Source organism: Aquarana catesbeiana, linkage group LG02 (assembly GCF_042186555.1).
Source record: "Aquarana catesbeiana isolate 2022-GZ linkage group LG02, ASM4218655v1, whole genome shotgun sequence".
NCBI classification, from domain to species: Eukaryota; Metazoa; Chordata; class Amphibia; order Anura; family Ranidae; genus Aquarana; species Aquarana catesbeiana.
The window spans coordinates 10,599,912-10,618,031 of record NC_133325.1 but is presented as its reverse complement, the minus strand read 5'-3'; the positions used below and the strand labels follow the sequence as shown (position 1 = coordinate 10,618,031).

The 18,120-nt window shown below is 58.4% G+C and overlaps 1 protein-coding gene across 1 annotated transcript in view; it reads left to right on the top strand.

Moving 5' to 3' along the window:
• Positions 1-18,120, top strand: part of NUP98 (nucleoporin 98 and 96 precursor) — a 94,666-nt gene that overhangs the window by 27,846 nt on the left and 48,700 nt on the right. The window contains exons 9-15 of the mRNA XM_073612545.1: positions 3,057-3,200; positions 3,316-3,400; positions 5,154-5,246; positions 6,738-6,875; positions 8,630-8,763; positions 9,630-9,817; positions 15,122-15,244. Of these exons, the coding sequence (XP_073468646.1) occupies positions 3,057-3,200; positions 3,316-3,400; positions 5,154-5,246; positions 6,738-6,875; positions 8,630-8,763; positions 9,630-9,817; positions 15,122-15,244 (905 nt within the window). The remainder of the gene's footprint in view (positions 1-3,056; positions 3,201-3,315; positions 3,401-5,153; positions 5,247-6,737; positions 6,876-8,629; positions 8,764-9,629; positions 9,818-15,121; positions 15,245-18,120) is intronic.

Sequence of the window (18,120 nt, the reverse complement as noted above, 5' to 3'; positions counted from 1 at the left end):
TGCCCAGCCCCCCTGGCTTTGTCCCCTCTCCTCTGCCCAGCCCCCCTGGCTTTGTCCCCTCTCCTCTGCCCAGCCCCCCTGGCTTTGTCCCCTCTCCTCTGCCCAGCCCCCCTGGCTTTGTCCCCTCTCCTCTGCCCAGCCCCCCTGGCTTTGTCCCCTCTCCTCTGCCCAGCCCCCCTGGCTTTGTCCCCTCTCCTCTGCCCAGCCCCCCTGGCTTTGTCCCCTCTCCTCTGCCCAGCCCCCCTGGCTTTGTCCCCTCTCCTCTGCCCAGCCCCCCTGGCTTTGTCCCCTCTCCTCTGCCCAGCCCCCCTGGCTTTGTCCCCTCTCCTCTGCCCAGCCCCCCTGGCTTTGTCCCCTCTCCTCTGCCCAGCCCCCCTGGCTTTGTCCCCTCTCCTCTGCCCAGCCCCCCTGGCTTTGTCCCCTCTCCTCTGCCCAGCCCCCCTGGCTTTGTCCCCTCTCCTCTGCCCAGCCCCCCTGGCTTTGTCCCCTCTCCTCTGCCCAGCCCCCCTGGCTTTGTCCCCTCTCCTCTGCCCAGCCCCCCTGGCTTTGTCCCCTCTCCTCTGCCCAGCCCCCCTGGCTTTGTCCCCTCTCCTCTGCCCAGCCCCCCTGGCTTTGTCCCCTCTCCTCTGCCCAGCCCCCCTGGCTTTGTCCCCTCTCCTCTGCCCAGCCCCCCTGGCTTTGTCCCCTCTCCTCTGCCCAGCCCCCCTGGCTTTGTCCCCTCTCCTCTGCCCAGCCCCCCTGGCTTTGTCCCCTCTCCTCTGCCCAGCCCCCCTGGCTTTGTCCCCTCTCCTCTGCCCAGCCCCCCTGGCTTTGTCCCCTCTCCTCTGCCCAGCCCCCCTGGCTTTGTCCCCTCTCCTCTGCCCAGCCCCCCTGGCTTTGTCCCCTCTCCTCTGCCCAGCCCCCCTGGCTTTGTCCCCTCTCCTCTGCCCAGCCCCCCTGGCTTTGTCCCCTCTCCTCTGCCCAGCCCCCCTGGCTTTGTCCCCTCTCCTCTGCCCAGCCCCCCTGGCTTTGTCCCCTCTCCTCTGCCCAGCCCCCCTGGCTTTGTCCCCTCTCCTCTGCCCAGCCCCCCTGGCTTTGTCCCCTCTCCTCTGCCCAGCCCCCCTGGCTTTGTCCCCTCTCCTCTGCCCAGCCCCCCTGGCTTTGTCCCCTCTCCTCTGCCCAGCCCCCCTGGCTTTGTCCCCTCTCCTCTGCCCAGCCCCCCTGGCTTTGTCCCCTCTCCTCTGCCCAGCCCCCCTGGCTTTGTCCCCTCTCCTCTGCCCAGCCCCCCTGGCTTTGTCCCCTCTCCTCTGCCCAGCCCCCCTGGCTTTGTCCCCTCTCCTCTGCCCAGCCCCCCTGGCTTTGTCCCCTCTCCTCTGCCCAGCCCCCCTGGCTTTGTCCCCTCTCCTCTGCCCAGCCCCCCTGGCTTTGTCCCCTCTCCTCTGCCCAGCCCCCCTGGCTTTGTCCCCTCTCCTCTGCCCAGCCCCCCTGGCTTTGTCCCCTCTCCTCTGCCCAGCCCCCCTGGCTTTGTCCCCTCTCCTCTGCCCAGCCCCCCTGGCTTTGTCCCCTCTCCTCTGCCCAGCCCCCCTGGCTTTGTCCCCTCTCCTCTGCCCAGCCCCCCTGGCTTTGTCCCCTCTCCTCTGCCCAGCCCCCCTGGCTTTGTCCCCTCTCCTCTGCCCAGCCCCCCTGGCTTTGTCCCCTCTCCTCTGCCCAGCCCCCCTGGCTTTGTCCCCTCTCCTCTGCCCAGCCCCCCTGGCTTTGTCCCCTCTCCTCTGCCCAGCCCCCCTGGCTTTGTCCCCTCTCCTCTGCCCAGCCCCCCTGGCTTTGTCCCCTCTCCTCTGCCCAGCCCCCCTGGCTTTGTCCCCTCTCCTCTGCCCAGCCCCCCTGGCTTTGTCCCCTCTCCTCTGCCCAGCCCCCCTGGCTTTGTCCCCTCTCCTCTGCCCAGCCCCCCTGGCTTTGTCCCCTCTCCTCTGCCCAGCCCCCCTGGCTTTGTCCCCTCTCCTCTGCCCAGCCCCCCTGGCTTTGTCCCCTCTCCTCTGCCCAGCCCCCCTGGCTTTGTCCCCTCTCCTCTGCCCAGCCCCCCTGGCTTTGTCCCCTCTCCTCTGCCCAGCCCCCCTGGCTTTGTCCCCTCTCCTCTGCCCAGCCCCCCTGGCTTTGTCCCCTCTCCTCTGCCCAGCCCCCCTGGCTTTGTCCCCTCTCCTCTGCCCAGCCCCCCTGGCTTTGTCCCCTCTCCTCTGCCCAGCCCCCCTGGCTTTGTCCCCTCTCCTCTGCCCAGCCCCCCTGGCTTTGTCCCCTCTCCTCTGCCCAGCCCCCCTGGCTTTGTCCCCTCTCCTCTGCCCAGCCCCCCTGGCTTTGTCCCCTCTCCTCTGCCCAGCCCCCCTGGCTTTGTCCCCTCTCCTCTGCCCAGCCCCCCTGGCTTTGTCCCCTCTCCTCTGCCCAGCCCCCCTGGCTTTGTCCCCTCTCCTCTGCCCAGCCCCCCTGGCTTTGTCCCCTCTCCTCTGCCCAGCCCCCCTGGCTTTGTCCCCTCTCCTCTGCCCAGCCCCCCTGGCTTTGTCCCCTCTCCTCTGCCCAGCCCCCCTGGCTTTGTCCCCTCTCCTCTGCCCAGCCCCCCTGGCTTTGTCCCCTCTCCTCTGCCCAGCCCCCCTGGCTTTGTCCCCTCTCCTCTGCCCAGCCCCCCTGGCTTTGTCCCCTCTCCTCTGCCCAGCCCCCCTGGCTTTGTCCCCTCTCCTCTGCCCAGCCCCCCTGGCTTTGTCCCCTCTCCTCTGCCCAGCCCCCCTGGCTTTGTCCCCTCTCCTCTGCCCAGCCCCCCTGGCTTAGTCCCCTCTCCTCTGCCCAGCTCCCTCTGGTGTGTATTCCCCTCCTGCCCTCCCCTAGTGGAATTTGCCTATATTCCCCACCATTTTATTTTTCCCCTCACACATGCATGCTGGGTAGAGGAGGGGTTAAATGGGGGTTGGCTTACAGCTGTTGGTGAATGTCCCGGCCTCCTGTAGGTGGCGGTATAGCACTGACTGATGTTCCTGTGTCATCTTACTGTAAGTACACATCTTCATTTTATATTTTCCCCCCTCCCCCCCCAGGGTCTCTTTGGCAGCACGCAGGCCACACAGCCCACAGGACTGTTTGGCACCACCACGAACACCAATGCTGCCTCTGGCTTTGGCACTGGAACCGGTCTGTTCGGACAGACGAACCCCACCCCCTTCGGAGGCGTTACCGGCTCGGTATGTATGGTGTCGTTATAGTTGGTGGTTTGCCTGCTGGCATGTAGTGTTCTCCTCCCTCCACAGGAGACTCCGCCTTTATTGTCTGACACACCCACCATCTTTCTTTTTCCAGACCTTATTCAACAGCAAACCTGCTGGCTTCGGGACGACTACCACCAGCGCACCGACGTTCGGCACTTCCACCGGCGGCCTTTTTGGTAATAAGAGGAAAATCAATTACTTTTTATATCTGACTACTTCTAGTGTGTGTGTGTGTGTGTGTGGGCGGGCTCGTGTGGCCCCATGTGATTGGCCTGGCAATGGCAGTATACCCATCCATTGCCCGGGTCCCACTGCCAGGAGCTCCTGTGTAATGCTGTTCCTAGGACTATAGGAGCAGAGCCAGGAGTAACCCGGAGCGCTGGGCAGCAGAAAACCTTTACACCCCCCCCCCCCCCGGCTTCTGGTTGTCAGTGCCTGGCATTCTGATTGTCAATACTCGCCATACATGTTCTTGAAGTTGCTCCACCCAGCTGCAGGTATGATAGAATGTATACTGCATCTGTTTATTTCTATTGAGGCATGTGACTTTAGCCCTTCGTTGTGTTGTGTGTCCTGAGGAAGCCCTCTATATAGCCTTGCTTGTGTGTCCTGAGGAAGCCCTCTATAGCAGTGGCTATCAACCCTGTCCTCAAGGCCCACTAACAGGCCAGATTTTACGTATTACTCTTAGGGAGATGCAGACTAGAATACTGCAATCACTGAACAACAAATGATATCACCTGTGATGTATTTCAGTTATCTTGCAAACCTGGCCTGTTGGGCCCTGAGGACAGAGTTGATGACCATAGTCTTGCCTTGTGAATTTTTTTTTTTTTTTTTTCCCTGAGGAAGCCCTCTATAGCCCTGCCTTGTGGTTTTGTCCTCAGGAAGCACTCTATAGCCCTGCCTTGTGGTTTTGTCCTCAGGAAGCCCTCTATAAGCCCTGCCTTGTGGTTTTATCCTGAGGCAAGCCCTCTATAGCCCTGCATGTGGTTTTGTCCCGAGGAAGCCCTCTATAGCCCTGCATGGTGGTTTTGTCCCGAGGAAGCCCTCTATAGCCCTGCATGGTGGTTTTGTCCCGAGGAAGCCCTCTATAGCCCTGCATGGTGGTTTTGTCCCGAGGAAGCCCTCTATAGCCCTGCATGGTGGTTTTGTCCTGAGGAAGCCCTCTATAGCCCTGCCTGGTGGTTTTGTCCTCAGGAAGCCCTCTATAGCCCTGCCTTGTGGTTTTGTCCTCAGGAAGCCCTCTATAGCCCTGCCTTGTGGTTTTATCCTGAGGAAGCCCTCTATAGCCCTGCATGGTGGTTTTGTCCTGAGGAAACCCTCTATAGCCCTGCATGGTTTTGTCCTGAGGAAGCCCTCTATAGCCCTGCATGGTGGTTTTGTCCTGAGGAAGCCCTCTATAGCCCTGCATGGTGGTTTTGTCCCGAGGAAGCCCTCTATAGCCCTGCATGGTGGTTTTGTCCCGAGGAAGCCCTCTATAGCCCTGCATGGTGGTTTTGTCCCGAGGAAGCCCTCTATAGCCCTGCATGGTGGTTTTGTCCTGAGGAAGCCCTCTATAGCCCTGCATGGTGGTTTTGTCCTGAGGAAGCCCTCTATAGCCCTGCCTGGTGGTTTTGTCCTGAGGAAGCCCTCTATAGCCCTGCCTGGTGGTTTTGTCCCGAGGAAGCCCTCTATAGCCCTGCCTGGTGGTTTTGTCCCGAGGAAGCCCTCTATAGCCCTGCCTCGTTTTGTCCTAAGGAAGCCCTCTATAGCCCTGCCTCGTTTTGTCCTAAGGAAGCCCTCTATAGTCCTGCCTTGTGGTTTTTTTTACTGAGGAAGCTCTCTATAGCCCTTCGTGGTGGTTTTGTCCTGAGGAAGCTCTCTATAGTCCTGCTTGTTGTGCACTGAGGAAGCTTTCTTTAGTGTCTCTCTTGATTTGCTTTGCAGGGTTCGGAACCAACACCGCGGGCACCAGTATTTTTGGCAATAAGAACGCAGCGGGTACGCTGGGGCCGGCACTGGGGACAGGATTTGGGCCTGGTGAGTGTCTGCAATACGAAGTCCTCCATATACATACAATTACAGTGGAACCAAACTTCCAGCTTGGGGTCGGGGTGGGGGGTAGACGGTTCATCTCCAGCGCAGACACATCTTCCTGTCACCACTCTGCCCAGCATCTCCCCTCTGCCCACCATTGGGCGGGCGCTGATGATGTAACAGTATGGTGGCGTTGCATCGTCCAGTCAGTTCTCAGCTGGGCAATCTCCCATACAAATATTGGGACCATGTCTCCTCTCACAGAATCATTTTTCCAGATCCAGTGACCCAGATGTACCCTGTAGGAACGTAGTCACCCTGCTACAAGAATAGCAAGATCTAGATGGACCTATGGCGTGTGCGCTCTGGGATTGGGGGACCTATGGCGTGTGCGCTCTGGGATTGGGGGTTCTATGGCGTGTGCGCTCTGGGATTGGGGGACCTATGGCGTGTGCGCTCTGGGATTGGGGGGACCTGTGGAGTGTGCGCTCTGGGATTGGGGGTTCTATGGCGTGTGCGCTCTGGGATTGGGGGTTCTATGGAGTGTGCGCTCTGGGATTGGGGGACCTATGGCGTGTGCGCTCTGGGATTGGGGGTTCTATGGAGTGTGCGCTCTGGGATTGGGGGTTCTATGGAGTGTGCGCTCTGGGATTGGGGGACCTATGGAGTGTGCGCTCTGGGATTGGGGGGACCTATGGAGTGTGCGCTCTGGGATTGGGGGACCTATGGCGTGTGCGCTCTGGGATTGGGGGACCTATGGCGTGTGCCCTCTGGGATTGGGGGGACCTATGGCGTGTGCCCTCTGGGATTGGGGGGACCTATGGCGTGTGCCCTCTGGGATTGGGGGGACCTATGGCGTGTGCCCTCTGGGATTGGGGGGACCTATGGCGTGTGCCCTCTGGGATTGGGGGGACCTATGGCGTGTGCCCTCTGTGGGATTGGGGGGACCTATGGCGTGTGCCCTCTGTGGGATTGGGGGGACCTATGGAGTGTGCCCTCTGTGGGATTGGGGGGACCTATGGAGTGTGCCCTCTGTGGGATTGGGGGGACCTATGGAGTGTGCCCTCTGTGGGATTGGGGGGACCTATGGAGTGTGCCCTCTGTGGGATTGGGGGGACCTATGGAGTGTGCCCTCTGTGGGATTGGGGGGACCTATGGAGTGTGCCCTCTGTGGGATTGGGGGGACCTATGGAGTGTGCCCTCTGTGGGATTGGGGGGACCTATGGAGTGTGCCCTCTGTGGGATTGGGGGGACCTATGGCGTGTGCCCTCTGTGGGATTGGGGGGACCTATGGCGTGTGCCCTCTGTGGGATTGGGGGGACCTATGGCGTGTGCCCTCTGTGGGATTGGGGGGACCTATGGCCGGTATTCTCTTAGATTCAAACTTTTCAGGCATATGAAGGAGTTTTGGTTTTACTGACTGCACAAAATGAACTTCATTCTTTATAAGTGATATTCGGACGTCTGTTCATCGTCCTCCATTCTCTCTCCCAGGTCTGAATACAGGTCAGAACACGCTGTTTGGAAACAACCAGCAGAAGATCGGGGCCCTCGGTACCGGAGCATTTGGCACAACCGCGTTTAATGCCGCTAGCGGTGGCTTGGGGTTTGGTGGTGCTCAGGCCCCTGTTGGTGAGTATCTGACTTAAAGGAGGTTCACTTGTGAAAATATCAATGTTGTGCCCTGAAGTAAACCAGGACACCCCCCACCCACACTGTGCTGCTGTCCGTGTCCCGTCACTGACCCCCTTTATTGTCTCATGTCTGTGTCCCGTCACTGACCCCCTTTATTGTCTCATGTCTGTGTCCTCACTGACCCCCTTTATTGTCTCATGCCTGTGTCCCGTCACTGACCCCCTTTATTGTCTCATGTCTGTGTCCTCACTGACCCCCCTTTGTCTCATGTCTGTGTCCCGTCACTGACCCCCTTTATTGTCTCATGTCTGTGTCCCGTCACTGACCCCCTTTATTGTCTCATGTCTGTGTCCCGTCACTGACCCCCTTTATTGTCTCATGTCTGTGTCCCGTCACTGACCCCCTTTATTGTCTCATGTCTGTGTCCTCACTGACCCCCCTTTGTCTCATGTCTGTGTCCCGTCACTGACCCCCTTTATTGTCTGTGTCCCCTCACTGACCCCCTTTATTGTCTGTGTCCCCTCACTGACCCCCTTTATTGTCTGTGTCCCCTCACTGACCCCCTTTATTGTCTGTGTCCCCTCACTGACCCCCTTTATTGTCTGTGTCCCCTCGCTGACCCCCTTTATTGTCTCATGTCTGTGTCCCGTCACTGACCCCCTTTTATTGTCTCATGTCTGTGTCCCGTCACTGACCCCCTTTATTGTCTCATGTCTGTGTCCCGTCACTGACCCCCTTTATTGTCTCATGTCTGTGTCCTCACTGACCCCCCTTTGTCTCATGTCTGTGTCCTCACTGACCCCCTTTATTGTCTCATGTCGGTGTCCCGTCACTGACCACCTTTATTGTCTCATGTCGGTGTCCCGTCACTGACCACCTTTATTGTCTCATGTCGGTGTCCCGTCACTGACCACCTTTATTGTCTCATGTCGGTGTCCCGTCACTGACCACCTTTATTGTCTCATGTCGGTGTCCCGTCACTGACCCCCTTTATTGTCTCATGTCTGTGTCCCGTCACTGACCACCTTTATTGTCTCATGTCGGTGTCCCGTCACTGACCCCCTTTATTGTCTCATGTCGGTGTCCCGTCACTGACCACCTTTATTGTCTCATGTCGGTGTCCCGTCACTGACCACCTTTATTGTCTCATGTCGGTGTCCCGTCACTGACCACCTTTATTGTCTCATGTCGGTGTCCCGTCACTGACCCCCTTTATTGTCTCATGTCGGTGTCCCGTCACTGACCCCCTTTATTGTCTCATGTCGGTGTCCCGTCACTGACCACCTTTATTGTCTCATGTCGGTGTCCCGTCACTGACCACCTTTATTGTCTCATGTCGGTGTCCCCGTCACTGACCCCCTTTATTGTCTCATGTCGGTGTCCCGTCACTGACCCCCTTTATTGTCTCATGTCGGTGTCCCGTCACTGACCACCTTTATTGTCTCATGTCGGTGTCCCGTCACTGACCACCTTTATTGTCTCATGTCTGTGTCCCCTCACTGACCCCCTTTATTGTCTGTGTCCCCTCGCTGACCCCCTTTATTGTCTGTGTCCCCTCGCTGACCCCCTTTATTGTCTGTGTCCCCTCGCTGACCCCCTTTATTGTCTGTGTCCCCTCGCTGACCCCCTTTATTGTCTGTGTCCCCTCGCTGACCCCCTTTATTGTCTCATGTCTGTGTCCCCGTCACTGACCCCCTTTATTGTCTCATGTCTGTGTCCCCGTCACTGACCCCCTTTATTGTCTCATCTAGCTCTGAGTGACCCCAATGCAGCGGCTGTCCAGCAATTGGCTCTCCAGCAACAGATCAATGCCCTGGCCTACTCTCCATATGGGGACTCCCCTCTCTTCAGAAATCTCATCGATGACCCCAAGAAGAAAGAGGAGGTGAGTTCTAGAGGCACTGGCAGGAAGAAGAGCCTGGTCCTGAGACTGTGATTTCTGTAAAGTCACCTCTGCAGGACATTGGTGCAAAACCTCATCCCTGTCACACCCAATTCAATCCTGGATGTGTGTCATGGAACTTCCCCTCAGTACAGAGCGTGGGCGGAGCTATTGGTGATGTCACAGAGGGTGTCATGGAACTTCCCCTCAGTACAGAGCGTGGGCGGAGCTATTGGTGATGTCACAAGGGGTGTCATGGAACTTCCCCTCAGTACAGAGCTTGGGCGGAGCTATTGGTGATGTCACAAGGGGTGTCATGGAACTTCCCCTCAGTACAGAGCGTGGGCGGAGCTATTGGGGATGTCACAAGGGGTGTCATGGAACTTCCCCTCAGTACAGAGCTTGGGCGGAGCTATTGGTGATGTCACAAGGGGTGTCATGGAACGTCCTCAGTACAGAGCTTGGGCGGAGCTATTGGTGATGTCACAAGGGGTGTCATGGAACTTCCCCTCAGTACAGAGCTTGGGTGGAGCTATTGGTGATGTCACAAGGGGTGTCATGGAACTTCCCCTCAGTACAGGGATTGGGCGGAGCTGTTGATTGATTTCTCGGGGACATTCCATGGTGGAAGAAGAAGCTCCGGTGTCTATACTGTATGATTGGGATAAGCGGAGTTCTGACTTGCCTGTAAATTATTAATCCTGGACAGGATTGTGCACTGGGCGGGGGTAGTAAGGGACTCGGGAGTGCTGGGGCTATAGTGAGAAAGTGGGGGGTGGTATGGAGGCGGAGCCTACCTTTTGGGCTCGGTAATGAGGATTCTTTGTAGTGACGTTGATTCCAACGCATTGCGTGTATTTTTGTTTCAGCGTCTGAAGCCCACCAACCCGGCTGCCCAGAAAGCACTGACCACGCCCACGCATTACAAGCTGACCCCCCGTCCCGCGGCCAGGGTGCGCCCCAAAGCGCTGAGCACAACAGGGAGCGCCAAGTCGCAGCTCTTCGATGGGTTGGACGATGACGAACCGCCAATGACGGGCGGAACTTTCATGCCGAAGTAAGTAGATGTGTTGTGTGGTCACTCCAGTGGTCAGCTGGGGGGGCCGATATAAATCCATGAGGTCTATTACAGAGGAGGAGGAGACATGAAGAGGAGGAGGAGGAGTTCCCGTCACCTGAAGATGGGCCATCACTTCCTGTCCAGGAGACGCAACAGGAAGAAATCTCTATATAGAAGATTCTCCCCCTCCCCCATTCCAGCTCAGATCTACCCTTCCCTGTGAGAGTTCATAGAAATAAAAAGCTCAACATTTCTGTAAAGGTCATTTTTTATTAATAAACATCTTCTACGTCCGGGTTCAAGAGTTACTCGCCACCAGATGCCCCGCCCAACCCCTCCGCTGCCCCGCCCCTAAACACACCCTTGTAAATTATCTCATCAATGCACCCTCATTGTGCCCCACCGTCATCAATGCGCCCTCACTGTGCCCCCCGTCATCAATGCGCCCTCACTGTGCCCCCCCGTCATCAATGCGCCCTCACTGTGCCCCCCCGTCATCAATGCGCCCTCACTGTGCCCCCCCGTCATCAATGCGCCCTCACTGTGCCCCCCCGTCATCAATGCGCCCTCACTGTGCCCCCCCGTCATCAATGCGCCCTTACTGTGCCCCCCCCGTCATCAATGCGCCCTCACTGTGCCCCCCCGTCATCAATGCGCCCTTACTGTGCCCCCCCGTCATCAATGCGCCCTCACTGTGCCCCCCCCCGTCATCAATGCGCCCTCACTGTGGCCCCCCCGTCATCAATGCGCCCTCACTGTGCCCCCCCCGTCATCAATGCGCCCTCACTGTGCCCCCCCGTCATCAATGCGCCCTTACTGTGCCCCCCCGTCATCGAATGCGCCCTCACTGTGCCCCCCCCCGTCATCAATGCGCCCTCACTGTGCCCCCCCCCGTCATCAATGCGCCCTCACTGTGCCCCCCCCGTCATCAATGCGCCCTCACTGTGCCCCCCGGTCATCAATGTAGCCTCACTGTGCCCCCCCCCCCGTCATCAATGCGCCCTCACTGTGCCCCCCCCCCCGTCATCAATGCGCCCTCACTGTGCCCCCCCCCCGTCATCAATGCGCCCTCACTGTGCCCCCCCCGTCATCAATGCGCCCTCACTGTGCCCCCCCGTCATCAATGCGCCCTCACTGTGCCCCCCCGTCATCAATGCGCGCCTCACTGTGGCCCCCCGGTCATCAGTGCGCCCCTCACTGTGCCCCCCGGTCATCAGTGCGCCCTCACTGTGCCCCCCGGTCATCAGTGCGCCCTCACTGTGCCCCCCGGTCATCAGTGCGCCCTCACTGTGCCCCCCGGTCATCAGTGCGCCCTCACTGTGCCCCCCGGTCATCAGTGCGCCCTCACTGTGCCCCCCGGTCATCAGTGCGCCCTCACTGTGCCCCCCGGTCATCAGTGCGCCCTCACTGTGCCCCCCGGTCATCAGTGCGCCCTCACTGTGCCCCCCGGTCATCGAGTGCGCCCTCCACTGTGCCCCCCCGGTCATCAGTGCGCCCTCACTGTGCCCCCCGGTCATCAGTGCGCCCTCACTGTGCCCCCCCGGTCATCAGTGCGCCCTCACTGTGCCCCCCCGGTCATCAGTGCGCCCTCACTGTGCCCCCCGGTCATCAGTGCGCCCTCACTGTGCCCCCCGGTCATCAGTGCGCCCTCACTGTGCCCCCCGGTCATCAGTGCGCCCCTCACTGTGCCCCCCCCGTCATCAATGCGCCCCTCACTGTGCCCCCCCCGTCATCAATGCGCCCTCACTGTGCCCCCCCCGTCATCAATGCGCCCCTCACTGTGCCCCCCCCGTCATCAATGCGCCCCTCACTGTGCCCCCCCCCGTCATCAATGCGCCCTCACTGTGCCCCCCCCGTCATCAATGCGCCCTCACTGTGCCCCCCCCGTCATCAATGCGCCCTCACTGTGCCCCCCGGTCATCAATGCGCCCTCACTGTGCCCCCCGGTCATCAATGCGCCCTCACTGTGCGCCCCCGGTCATCAATGCGCCCTCAACTGTGCCCCCCGGTCATCAATGCGCCCTCACTGTGCCCCCCGGTCATCAATGCGCCCTCACTGTGCCCCCCGGCCATCAATGCGCCCTCACTGTGCCCCCCGGCCATCAATGCGCCCTCACTGTGCCCCCCGGCCATCAATGCGCCCCTCACTGTGCCCCCCCGGCCATCAATGCGCCCTCACTGTGCCCCCCGGCCATCAATGCGCCCTCGACTGTTGCCCCCCCGGCCATCAATGCGCCCTCACTGTGCCCCCCCGGCCATCAATGCGCCCTCACTGTGCCCCCCCCCCGGCCATCAATGCGCCCTCACCTGTGCCCCCCCCCCCCGGCCATCAATGCGCCCCTCACTGTGCCCCCCCCCCTCCGCCATCAATGCGCCCTCACTGTGCCCCCCCCCCCGGCCATCAATGCGCCCTCCACTGTGCCCCCCCCCCCCGGCCATCAATGCGCCCTCACTGTGCCCCCCCCCCCCGGCCATCAATGCGCCCTCACTGTGCCCCCCCCCGGCCATCATGCGCCCTCACTGTGCCCCCCCCCCCCCGGCCATCAATGCGCCCTCACTGTGCCCCCCCCCCCCGGCCATCAATGCGCCCTCACTGTGCCCCCCCCCCCGGCCATCAATGCGCCCTCACTGTGCCCCCCCCCCCCGGCCATCAATGCGCCCTCACTGTGCCCCCCCCTCCCCCCCCCCCCGGCCATCAATGCGCCCTCACTGTGCCCCCCCCCCCCCCCGGCCATCAATGCGCCCTCACTGTGGCCCCCCCCCCGGTCATCAGTGCGCCCTCACTGTGCCCCCCCCCCGGTCATCAATGCGCCCTCACTGTGCCCCCCCCCCCCGGTCATCAATGCGCCCTCACTGTGCCCCCCCCCCCCGGTCATCAATGCGCCCTCACTGTGCCCCCCCCCCCCCCCCCCGGTCATCAATGCGCCCTCACTGTGCCCCCCCCCCCCCCCGGTCATCAATGCGCCCCTCACTGTGCCCCCCCCGGTCATCAATGCGCCCTCACTTGGATGATGGATTACGCCCACAGTTGGCATTACCCGCTGTGTGTCACGGAGCTGGGTCTGTGTTCGGCGGCGTGGTGTAAGGTCCCGCCCCCCTAGACCGGCTCATGTAATAGTAGATTGATTCTGTTCCGGCTATCACACGAGCCGGTCCTAAGGGGGGTGGGCGGGACCTTACACCACGCCGCCCGAACACAGACCCAGCTCCGTGACACACAGCGGGTAATGCCAACTGTGTGATACATTAGAGGAGAGAGGGGAGCGCTGCAGCCTCAGCTCAAAGCGACGCCAGGGGCAGTCCGGTCCGGCTGATCACTTCAGCCTGGTCCATCCCCCGCCCCTCACCTCGCCGCTGCACTAAATTCCACTTGCAAAATGCGAGCAGGCGAGTGGAATCTTTGAGGGCTAATCATATTGTACAGAGTGACCCCCCATCCTCCTCTTCCGGGGTCCCCCTCTCCGCTCTTCCTCCGTGTGCCCCCCATAACAAGCCGCTTGCTATTAGGGCTCAATCCTGAGCTGGGCTGTGTGCGTCTATTGATACACATTCTGGCTCAGCCCCGCTCTCTGCTCACAAGATTTGATTGATAGCAGCAGGGAGCCAATGGCTGCCTCTGTCAACAGAGAGGCATGACCTGCTGTAGACGGGCACAGCGCTGGAGAGAGGACTTGGGGTAAGCATACGGAGTGAGGGAGACGGGACCACCTCTGATCTGATTATGGGGTACAGGCATTAACCTGTGTGGGGGGGTGACCTTCAGGTAAGGGACCATCTCTGATCTGATTATGGGGTACAGGCATTAACCTGTGTGGGGGGGTGACCTTCAGGTAAAGGACCACCTCTGATCTGATTATGGGGTACAGGCATTAACCAGTGTGGGGGGGTGACCTTCAGGTAAGGGACCACCTCTGATCTGATTATGGGGTACAGGCATCTGTATGGGGGTGACCTTCAGGTAAGGGACCACCTCTGATCTGATTTATGGGGTACAGGCATTAACCTGTGTGGGGTGACCTTCAGGTAAGGGACCACCTCTGATCTGATTATGGGGGTACAGGCATTAACCTGTGTGTGGGTGACCTTCAGGTAAGGGGACCACCTCTGATCTGATTATGGGGTACAGGCATCTGTATGGGGGTGACCTTTAGGTAAGGGGACCATCTCTGATCTGATTATGGGGTACAGGCATCTGTATGGGGGTGACCTTCAGGTAAGGGACCATCTCTGATCTGATTGTTGGATGTGGCTTTTTGGGAAGGGACCCACCTCTGATCTGATTATGGGGGTACAGGCATTAACCTGTGTGGGGGGGGGGTGACCTTCAGGTAAGGGACCACCTCTGATCTGATTATGGGGTACAGGCATCTGTATGGGGGTGACCTTCAGGTAAGGGACCATCTCTGATCTGATTATGGGGTACAGGCATTAACCTGTGTGGGGGTGACCTTCAGGTAAGGGGACCACCTCTGATCTGATTATGGGGTACAGGCATCTGTATGGGGGTGACCTTTAGGTAAGGGGACCACCTCTGATCTGATTATGGGGTACAGGCATCTGTATGGGGGTGACCTTCAGGTAAGGGACCATCTCTGATCTGATTGTTGGATGTGGCTTTTTGGGAAGGGGACCCACCTCTGATCTGATTATGGGGTACAGGCATTAACCTGTGTGGGGGGGGTGACCTTCAGGTAAGGGACCACCTCTGATCTGATTTATGGGGTACAGGCATTAACCTGTGTGGGGTGACCTTCAGGTAAGGGACCACCTCTGATCTGATTATGGGGTACACAGGCATCTGTATGGGGGTGACCTTCAGGTAAGGGATCATCTCTGATCTGATTATGGGGTACAGGCATTAACCTGTGTGGGGGTGACCTTCAGGTAAGGGACCACCTCTGATCTGATTATGGGGTACAGGCATCTGTATGGGGGTGACCTTCAGGGTAAGGGATCATCTCTGATCTGATTATGGGGTACAGGGCATTAACCTGTGTGGGGGTGACCTTTCAGGTAAGGGACCACCTCTGATCTGATTATGGGGTACAGGCATCTGTATGGGGGTGACCTTCAGGTAAGGGACCATCTCTGATCTGATTATGGGGTACAGGCATCTGTATGGGGGTGACCTTCAGATCTCTGATCTGCTTTTAGGGTTACAGTATATCTGTGTGGGGGTGGTCTTCTGGTAAGGGACCGCCTCTGATCTGTGCGTTGCCAGGTCCAGGCATCTATCGGCAGATTACGGCCCATTGCAGAGACGATGACTTACCGAACGATTATTTGTGTTTTTCCTCCAAGGAAGAGCATCAAGAAGCTGGTCCTGAAGAGCTCCTCCAACATCAGCTCCCTCTTATCTCCTTCCAATGCCGAGGCAGCCAATGAGGTGAACTCCCCCACCAGCTACAATGAGACCGGAGACAGGTATTGGTTCATCCGCCATCTTGTGATGTCTCACAATCTGAGTTTTACGTACCTCCTATATATGGAAGGGGGTGGACCTCTCATTATTTTTTATTTTTTTATTTTTAAGGTCCAATGAAAATCACAGAGTGGAAGAGAACCATGAAGAGGAGGTGTCCACGTTCTAACCCTCCTCCATTATCCAAAACCTCTCCCCTCCAGCCAGGACAAGCATATGGACAGCATGGATGACACCATCTTGGCCCTGAACATGAGGCCCAGCCTGAGGAGCAGCGGACTGGATGTCAGCGTGGATGAGAATTCCCTCAACGAGGAGGAGATCATGAATGACGTCCCACCCACACCCTGCAGGTTCATATCGCCCTCTACTCCTAGAGAACCGCAGAGTCCTTTCCTTTGTATGTTCCTCCATGATAACTAATGCTTTGTGTTTTTTCCAGGCATCGTTCTGTCCAGAGAAGGTTACTACACCATCCCATCCATGGAGGAGCTGGCCAACATGATGGATGACAATGGAGAGTGCATTGTAGATGGCTTCACCATCGGCCGCAAAGGTGGGTGCCCTATATGGGTAATTCCTTATACAGAAAAGTATACTGTGCCAATCCTCTACAACACTGAGCACCCCCTAATCCTGTGCTCTATCCCTGGAGGACCAGTACTCCCCCCTCTACTTTACCCCGGGGGGGATTGAGAACCAATACTCCTCCTCGTTTTCTCACACTTTGAGAACCACACGCATTAGTCTCTATGAAGATGGCTCTCTGAGAGCTGAGGGTTCTCCTGAGATCTCATAATTGTAGGAAGTTTGACTTCTGAAAGTTGAAGGATCCACTCAAATTATGAGGGTGGACCCTCGGTGTATACCTTGGGTACTGGACTTGGACCCGCAGTAGGCCTGGGACTGCTCAGTATGTAATGGCTAATAGGACTCTCCAGGAAGAAAATCGCCCGATATCAACGTTGTGCATGGGTTGGATACGTACACATTGGGGCCCATTGACAGGAATTTAGTGTAATGGGTGGGAACAGACACAGCAGTTTAGTGATCCATAGAGGACCATTATAAAGAAGAGCGGTGAATGCCGTAATTGGTTCTATAGTAGAACTTTTGTCTTGTACTTTTTCCAACTATCTTTTTTATTTCAGGCTACGGGGTCCATTTTCTTTGAGGGACTGGTGAATGTGACTAACATGAACCTGGATGAAATCGTCCATATACGGAATAAGGAGGTGATCGTGTACAACCGATGACACAACAAGCCGCCAGTGGGAGAAGGCCTGAACAGGTATAAAGCTCCTCAATTATTTCTTAGTAGTGATTATAGACTGCTAGTGGAGGAAGTCTTCTCCAGGAGTTGGTTTCAGTCTAGGATAGTCTCCTCCGGGGGCTGCTCATTCTTCCCCCCCGGGGTAGTCTCCTCCGGGGGCCGCTCCCCCTCCCGGGTGGTCTCCTCCAGGGCCCCCCCTCCCGGGTGGTCTCCTCCGGGGGGCCGCTCCCGCCCTCCCGGGCGGTCTCCTCCGGGGTATTCTCCTCTGGGGGCCGCCTCCCAATCCCCCCCCCCCCCCCCTCTCTCGGGTAGTCTCCTCCGGGGGCCGCTCCCCCCTCCCGGGTAGTCCTCCTCCGGGGGGCCGCTTCCACCCCTCCCCGCCCCTCCCTCCCGGGTAGTCTCCTTGGTTTATCGGTTCGGTGTGTCCTTGTCTTAGTCCAGAGCACTAAGTGTCATTTCTGTCTGCTGGCTCCTTCCTCCGCTATCTGCATGAGTCACTTCTGACAAGTTTTCCTGACACCAAGAGATAAAAGGTGACAGGAGGAGCTCCAGCACACAGCCTGTGATTGACAGCCTTAGCTCTGTTCCTGAGTGAAAGGGGGGGGGGGGTTGTCGTCGTCTTCTTTTTTTTTTTTTTTTTTTTATGGCTAATCCTTCTTACCTTGGTGGATGGCGCATCAGGCCGATGGCTCTGTTCTCACTCCTCCCCAAGCAGAGCGATGCTGACTGTCAGTCACCATTGCTCCTGGTCTGCTTCTCATTGGAGCGATGAACTGTGGAGGGGCGGGGGAGCGGCCATCAAGGCAGCTGGCGGATGTTCCAAAATCCAAATTTGGCACAAAGCCCCTTCATTTTAGGCAGAACTGAGTACTGTAGATGTGGAGGAGTGTGTCCTTCAGTTGGTGTCCATTCCTCCTCCCAGGTGGCAGTATAACTCTCTAGGTGTCTTACTACCAAGCTGTATCTCTCAGTGGATGATAGACGAAAACGTTGGGCTCGGATTTTCTTGTATGGCAGAAATACGGTGAAATCTTGTAAAATGTTTTCTTCATATTGTCCCCCCCCCCCCCCCCCAGGGCTGCTGAAGTGACCCTGAATGAAGTCTGGCCAATCAATAAGACCACCCGAGAGCTGATTAAGAGCCCCGAGCAACTGGCTGAGATGAACTACAAAAGCAAGCTGGAGGCCGCTTCCCGCAAGCAGGGAGCCCAGTTCAAGGAGTACCGTCCCGAGACCGGGTCCCTGGGTGTTCAGGGTGAGTACATCCTCCCATCTGTCTGTATGACTTCCATCTATAGTTCATGAGTACCGTCCAGGAGACTGGATCCTGGGTGTAATGTCATTGTCCTTTGCTGTGTGATAGAGCGAGGGCCGTATGGTGGCTGGACGATGGAAGGGTTGGGGCGCCATGTGGTTGCCGGACGATGGAAGGGTTGCGGGGGACGTGTTGTTGCCGGGGCGATGGAAGGGTTGGGGCGCCATGTGGTTGCCGGGCGATGGAAGGGTTGCGGGGGACGTGTTGTTGCCCGGGCGATGAAAGGGTTGGGGGCGCCATGTGGTTGCCGGACGATGGAAGGGTTGCGGGGGACGTGTTGTTGCCGGGGC